Raw genomic sequence first — 7389 nt, forward strand, 5'->3', positions numbered from 1 at the left:
ACCTCTTCCACTGGATCCAATTCTCTGTTGGCAATATGTTCGTGACTTTGAAACTTACTTTTCAACCCGTCCAATTTGAAAAATGTTACACCATTTTTAAAATATATTATATTATTAGGTGAAATTTATACAAATAAAATATGAATTTACTTTTTTATTTATTATTTTATGAGATTTACATAATTTTTGGGGGGGAATTACACAAATTTTATTTAATAGTAAAAGTATATTATTAACATAGACTTATTGAAAATGAGGTAAAATTAAAGGTAATCATACCAAATACTAGGATTGGAGGCATTGGTTAGTTATAATATATTTGAAACAGAAAGGAAGTGAAGTTTTGAAAGAAAGAAAGGAAAGGCAAAGTTGTCACCTTCACCCCTACGGCGAGAAAGGAAGTGAATAGATATGCATTGGCATTGCCACGCTATTATCTGGAAATAGGTTCGCGTAGCGTTTAATGCGCTGAACGCCTCATTTGTGTTTGAGATGGAACAGTGCAGAGTAACCAACTGTGCCACAAACACAACCACACACAAGAACCCAACCCACCTTAACTTTCTCTCGCCGCACTCACTTCGATCTGTTCTGTCTATCACCATTCACCACTCCTTATTTCTCAGCGTTTCCCTCTCAAAACAACAACCTGAGGAGAAACCTTAACAACAATGTCCGTCATCGACATTCTCTTCCGCGTGGATGACATATGTAAAAAATATGACAAATACGACATCGATAAGCAGCGCGAGCTCAACGCCTATGGCGACGACCTCTTCGCTCGCCTCTACGCTGCTGTCGAATCCAGCATACAATCCGCTCTCAATGTTCCATTCTCTTCTCCTTAATTAATTCATTAATTTTGCTCTGTCTCCATTGCTTTTGTTGTTGAAAATGACGTTGATGTGTTGTTGTTTACTTCAATGCAGAAATCCGAGGTTGCTTCCACGGAGAAGAACAGGGCATCTGCTGCGGCTTTGAATGCGGAGGTTCGTCGAACCAAAGGTAGACTCATGGACGAGCTTCCTAAACTCCGCAAATTGGTCCATAAGAAGGTGAACCTTTTTGTTTCACAACTCTAACGTTTCACTGCTCTGTTTCTTCACTTTTTCATCCTATTAAGAACACCTTTATTAATCTTTCTTTCGCGTACACTAAGACAATCACTGATTGTCTTCCTATACAAAAAAAAAAAATGCATGAACACTGCACATCTTGAGAGAAAAAAGAGACGTTTAAATATAATAAGGAATATGATGAGTGACACATTGACTTTATAATAATGGAATGTCCACATATCATTGTTCTATCAAGAGAGTTCTTACACTAGAACAAGAGATTTAAGGAAGTTCGACAAATGTGTCCTCGGAATGACTATCTCTTTTTCTTTTTTATAAACAATGAATTATATTGTAGTATACCCCTACATTATCTTAAACCGCGTATATTATTTTAATGTGTGCGGAGGCTTTGCCCCCATACCCAACCCACTTCCTAACCCAACAACAGGTACCCTTATACTGCACTCTTACTTTGTCTTGCCCATAAAATACGAGGCATGTACAACAGAAAGAAAACCAATTCTAAGTGATCATTGTTTAAACCATAATGAATTTTTATGTTTTTTATGTCATTAGAAGGAATGACTTTTCACACAAGAGATGACTGTGATCATGGACTTGAATAATTTGTCTGCTGGTTTCATTTCATTTAACCTGCTTTAAAAACATGTTCCATTCTTTTGATGGTTTGTTTTCACTAGAGTCCCTTTGTCACTTGTAGAGGGTTGGCTAAAACTAGATATTGTGTTTCAGAAACCTTTCAAATGTGCCCAATGGCCCACCTTCTACTGGTGTATGTTTCAGCAAGAAATCAATGGATAAAAATAAAAACAAACAAGGCTATGCTTTAGTATATTTAAATAAAAACCAATGCTATTTAAATATATTTTCAAAAGAGGGAAGGTTTTAGTATGCTTCAGTTTGCTTTGTTTCTTGGGGTCTATGCTATCTTCGATTAGCAATAATGGAAGAAAGGTTTTGGTTGCGTTTCAAAATCTAATACTATCAATAACAGGTTAAAGGTCTCACAAAAGAGGATATGGCCATACGTCAGGATCTTGTTCTGGCATTGCCAGAGAGAATCCAAGCAATACCAGATGGTATTTCTGGTGCTGCTGTTCAAACTGCAGGATGGACTGCTACCTCATCTCAGCCGCATATCAAGTTTGATTCATCAGGTCATCGGCGTTGCTTATACTAAATGCATTTAATAGCAGCATTTGAATTAAGTTTCAATACTGATTGTCTCTTTCGTTCCCAACCTCAGAGGGGCATCTTGACAGTGATTATTTCCAGCAAAGTGAAGAATCCAGTCAGTTCCGACAAGAGTATGAGATGCGCAGGACGAAACAGGTAAGCAAGATTTCTTGAGTATTTCAATTACCTTGTCTGTTAATTTCTAAATTAGGTTTATAATCATTTTATGGTATTTTGCCACTGGCTGATCTACAGTCTTAAGATGATTTAAATTTTTATTTGTACAGGATGAAGGACTTGATATCATATCAGAGGGACTGGAAACCTTGAAGGATCTGGCACAGGATATGAATGAGGTTTGTTGTGTTGTGCATCTAGCTCGGTTTAGGAGTTTTGTTGAAACATGTTGGATTTCAAGAGAATAATCATTTTCTCATATTTCCCTTCCCCCCAACTATGCTCAGGAAATTGATCGGCAAGTTCCTTTAATGGATGAAATTGACAGAAAGGTAAAATAGTTATTTATTCAGTCTTGCTTTTCTATGTTCAGATAGATAGTTTTCACAAAATAATACCATGCGTGACCTGATTATACAGGTGGATAGGGCAGCAGCTGATGTGAGAAACACTAACGTAAGGCTGAAGAAAACTCTCACCGAGGTAATTGACGTGATTAATTGCACTGTCCTCCTTTCTGCGGAAATTTGCAAGTTTACATTGAATTTCAATTTTTGTTTCCTCTACAGATAAGGTCTAGTCGAAATTTCTGCATCGACATCGTTCTGCTCTGTGTTCTTCTTGGAATCGTTTTGTATTTATACAAGTAAGTTCATTGTCATATCCCTAATTCCGAGCCTTCTAATTGAAACATTGTCGGTGACAAAAACATTTGCTTATGTTGTCCAAAATTTACTTTCTCTGTTATTAATTTGCTTTTACTATTGAACTCTGCAAACAGCTGCTTGATTTCTTACATGAAATACCACTGCTCATTTGTGTACTTTACAAGACTACTTATCGTGACTGCTTTTTGGCACACTACTAAGTGAGGTCATCTATCTAGATTTTGTAACATGTACTGGCCTAGATACCCGTTTTTGTGCCCTTTGTGTTTCGTGGCACCCTATATTTGAATGAATTGTGAAGTGCTTTGACATTGATTGCAGCAGTAATACTAGTCTCATTATCATCATGTGCTTTGCACTATTATATAGGAAAGCCTTTGCTACTTCAATTTGCTGAGTTGTATGATAAATTCTGTTACATGCGTATAATTGATCATGTTATTATGATGGTGGGACATTGGATGTACTTTATTTAGTTGTTTTAAAGCCAATTAACAGGAATAAGCCATATTACTTGTGTCTGCAAGCATGGTCTTTTTCTGCTTTAATTGTATGATTGGTATTCATTGGTTGTGAAGATGACATCTCTGATACATTAAATATCAGCTACTATTTTATTCATCATAACAAAACATGCCATGAGTGTTGATATTTATTTATTTTATGCTAATTCTGCCCTCTTTCTTTCTTCTCCTGGTTAACACAACATCTTCTCTTTATTTCAGTGCTCTGAGGTGACTTGATATTGAATTCTTTCCCTTGATGTACTGGTGTCCGTTTGTAATATGGTATTACATCCTTGCGCTATCTGAGGGCTTTCAGTGTAATTTTCCAATATTACATCATGGTTCAGCTGCTGGATAATGGCAACATATATTATACCAATGTGCTTTGTAATCCTTTGATGTATTAATGGCCACTTTGATATGTCTTTTCTATAAATCTTGCCTACTATTTCTCTTTGACTGAAAGTCTCTGTATACTAGTTAGAAGATTGATGTTTGGGGCACGTCTGTCTTTTAACTCCATTCTCCCATAACCTCTCAAAAACAACTTTTCATTATTAAGTATTAGCTCAATCTACCGTTAATGTTAAAACAATGGCTGAAACACACGGTGCAAAGTGCAACGTAAAAGTTTTGATGTCCACATATATATGCATTTACTTGAAGTTCATGATGATTTATGCTGATTCATCGCTGAAGTGTTTGGCTTAGTACTTCAATATGACTTTCAAATAACACGTAACTCCTGTAAGTTGCAGAAATACAGAATACAAATTGTATCTACACGTTATAATTACTAGGTAGGATAAAGTTCTAGTTGAACTGACACAGGGCACGCTCAAGAAGCTAGTTGGCCGGGGCATTGTTTACAAGGAATTTCATGAATGCATGGAAACTTCTATATGTAGCTATTGCCCCATGTTGACTATGCATAAAGAAATACAGCAATAATTCGCCGGAATAGGGCCCATTATCCTTCAGGTTTCTCCTACGTCTTAAGTTGTATAATCCATGAAAATCTACCTGTGAAGTAAAGGGACGTTGACTGTCTTATAATAAATACCTTCATCACTGATGGTACCTTCCTGAAAAGTCTAATTCGTTTAGCTCTTGAAAATTGATGGTAGGATCTGGTGGGTTCCCATTGAAAATGTCATCTTGAGAATGGTTTTGGTTGTAGCAATTCAATTCTCTACTGTTCAACACTTTGCTAGTAGATCCGTCCATTCTGTTATCAGTGTTGAACTTCCTGTTGAAAGAAATGAGATTTCCATACTGTTCATCTTCATTGGATTTTCTTGTCAGTGGGTTGAAGTAACTTTCCAATGAAGGAATTGTCGTTTGAGAATTCCCTTTAGTGAAACCATCTTCATAATCTGAAACTACATTGTTGCCTTTGCAACCCTTAAAGCTCAGATTTGGCATGCTTTCAATGGGAGGAATAGGTCCACCAACAAGAATAGAGGCTATGATTTGATAGTCTTTATATTGATAATCAGGGATCATGTCAGCCCGACAGTTCATTTTTGTTGGGTTTTCTTCACTCCTCAGTAGTTTTGCTGACAAGTTTAGTTCACTAGGACTCTCTTGATTTTCACATGAATTCTTCTGAGAGTAGCCTTTATATCGAACCCGGCATAGTACCCAGTCATCCAACTGTGACAGCAAGAGGTATCCTTATTATTGCATCGAGTTCATGTATTATGAACTAGGGGATCACATATTCAGAAGCACATATGAAAATAGTGTGAATAGACGTAGCACGTTGCCTAGTACAAACAAAATCCTATATTATCTTTTCTTGGTATAAAATGATTGGTGTGTCTCACATTAATATATAGAATTTTAGTAACCATAAATCTAATTTACGTGAACAAAACTGAATTCTAAATTCATACCTTAGAGAAGTTGCCCGGTCCATGCTGTTCATCAATGGAATCTATATTATACTTTACTACGCTGTTCAATTGGCTTTGTCATGAGTTTTTAGTAGAATGGTGAAGGGAGAAATACCAAAATTCTATCCATGAAGTTGAAGTTAATTTTTTATGTTAAAATTTTTTATTTTAAAAAAACTGTTTAAGTTTGATATATCATTAAAATTGGGAGTGAGATTTTTAATCATGAATTCTTTTTTCTCCCTTTTAATAGGGGCACCAATCCGACCCTTAGCAGGACCATCAAGTATTGAACTCGGTGGAAAAATTTGTGCAGATATTTGTTTTATTTAAACTGTTATATGCTGCATTTCTTTATTCAATAGATTTTAAGTTCCTAGTAATCATGTATTTGATGAGGTGGTTTAAAGCTGCTCTTAAGAACTATGAAACAAAACGGAATGACTATAAATATCCTGTTATGTTAAACTAGTTATTTTCTCCCCCAAGGAACCATAATGTTTATTTACAAGAACACTTACTCTCATGGAGCCTTTTAGCCTTGAGGATTTGATGGTTGTGTCAACCAACCTATACTCATTCATGATCCAATCTGTCTTAGCACCCTTAGGAGGTCGACCTGAATAAAACACCAGAGCTTTCTTCACACCTATGCGCCTCGATCCGCAAGAAGAAAGAATTGGCTTGTCAGTTCCAGTTGCCTTCCAGTATCCTGAGGCTGCAGCCCTGTTTGGCCTCAATCCATTCGGGTACTTCCTGTCTCTCGGGCTAAAGAAATACCATTCTTCCTCTCCAAACAAGGACTTATCTGCACATTCACAACAACAACAACATAAAAAAAGATTCATTTTTCTCAACTGTATAAACTCAAACAAGACTTAGTAAACACAACGAGTGCATGGCAAAGGACAAACTCGGTAGCTCCCACGGGTTATACTTATAGAGATCAATTTCAGCAATAATGCAAGCTGGAAGTGGACGTGAACTGACTTTGTTTTCCAAGTAATGAACTATGAGTTCTTCATCGGAAGGGTGGAATCTAAAGCCAGGTGGAAAAGAGTAATTAGAGCCATGTTGATCTCCCTCCATCAAAGAAAATACTTTGTTCTTGACAAAAGGAGAGACCAAGGGAATCAATAAGTGCGATAATACCAATTTGGCTCCCTTGAAATAAGAGAGTAAAGTGTCATCTACTTATCCGCATTATATATATAATATTTCTCTAGTCCCATGCAGATATTGCTAACATTGTGGAGAAGATATTAGACACAGGAACCAATTAGTTGCATGTAAAGTTTGAGAGAAGAAGACAGAGAAACCCATCAATTTGGCTTTACTCAATGAAATTGACCTTCACCTACGTACTAGATAGCAACTTGCGCATGAGAGAGGTAATATATTATCTGCTTAACACCTCATCAGCACAATGCATAGTAGTTCTGCTATAAATTGAGCTTTGCAGAAAATTAAAATTGAGATTTAAAATTGATATTGTGACATAATAAGTTAGTGTCACTTTCGCAATGGTATTGTAGATAGTAGTACTCTTGTGCAAAAAAGAAAAATGTATCCAAAATGAAGCAGATTCACAGGTGAAGATAAGTTACTTGTTTGATTGGATTACACAATGCAGACCAGCAATTTATATAGCCTCTGACACCGACTCTCTAATTCTCTATTAATCATTCATACCTAATAATCATCCAATAGGGTCTTTCAAAATCAGTAGTTTTCGGATGGTTTTTTTTTTTTTTGGCAAATCAACTACGTAGTAGTTAAATTTGGATTCCTTTATTTTTCCCATCTTTTCAGTTTTCCTTTGACTAAACAAGTCTTTGAAATTATTTTTTTCTCTTTTATCATAATTTTTTAATTACCATAA

General features: G+C 36.0%; 2 protein-coding genes across 2 annotated transcripts; one reads left to right on the plus strand and one right to left on the minus strand.

Annotated features, from left to right (window-relative positions):
* Positions 1-376: 376 nt before the first annotated feature.
* LOC114379442 (syntaxin-71-like) lies at positions 377-4256 on the plus strand. The gene is made up of 9 exons (XM_028338093.1): positions 377-827; positions 930-1055; positions 2077-2239; positions 2329-2414; positions 2546-2614; positions 2723-2767; positions 2856-2918; positions 3005-3081; positions 3829-4256. Exons 1-9 carry the CDS (start codon positions 672-674, stop codon positions 3839-3841), a joined length of 798 nt encoding a protein of 265 aa, XP_028193894.1. The 5' UTR covers positions 377-671; the 3' UTR covers positions 3842-4256.
* A 60-nt stretch (positions 4257-4316) lies between these two features.
* Positions 4317-6729, minus strand: LOC114379441 (NAC domain-containing protein 2-like). Its single transcript, XM_028338092.1, has 3 exons — positions 6422-6729; positions 6029-6315; positions 4317-5265 (listed from the first exon to the last, which is right to left on the minus strand). Exons 1-3 carry the CDS (start codon positions 6594-6596, stop codon positions 4678-4680), a joined length of 1050 nt encoding a protein of 349 aa, XP_028193893.1. The 5' UTR covers positions 6597-6729; the 3' UTR covers positions 4317-4677.
* Positions 6730-7389: the final 660 nt, after the last annotated feature.

This window comes from Glycine soja, chromosome 12 (assembly GCF_004193775.1).
Source record: "Glycine soja cultivar W05 chromosome 12, ASM419377v2, whole genome shotgun sequence".
Lineage (NCBI taxonomy): Eukaryota > Viridiplantae > Streptophyta > Magnoliopsida > Fabales > Fabaceae > Glycine > Glycine soja.

Excerpts from the sequence above, each read along its gene's own strand:
- LOC114379442 (XM_028338093.1), top strand. The coding sequence starts at position 672 with ATGTCCGTCATCGACATTCTCTTCCGCGTGGATGACATATGTAAAAAA. Across the intron at positions 828-929 it reads GCATACAATCCGCTCTCAAT|AAATCCGAGGTTGCTTCCAC; the intron begins GTTCCATTCTCT and ends ACTTCAATGCAG. Across the intron at positions 2,919-3,004 it reads TGAAGAAAACTCTCACCGAG|ATAAGGTCTAGTCGAAATTT; the intron begins GTAATTGACGTG and ends TTTCCTCTACAG.
- LOC114379441 (XM_028338092.1), bottom strand. The coding sequence starts at position 6,596 with ATGGAGGGAGATCAACATGGCTCTAATTACTCTTTTCCACCTGGCTTT. Across the intron at positions 6,316-6,421 it reads TAACCCGTGGGAGCTACCGA|ATAAGTCCTTGTTTGGAGAG; the intron begins GTTTGTCCTTTG and ends GTGAATGTGCAG. Across the intron at positions 5,266-6,028 it reads GGCTAAAAGGCTCCATGAGA|TTGGATGACTGGGTACTATG; the intron begins GTAAGTGTTCTT and ends TTGCTGTCACAG.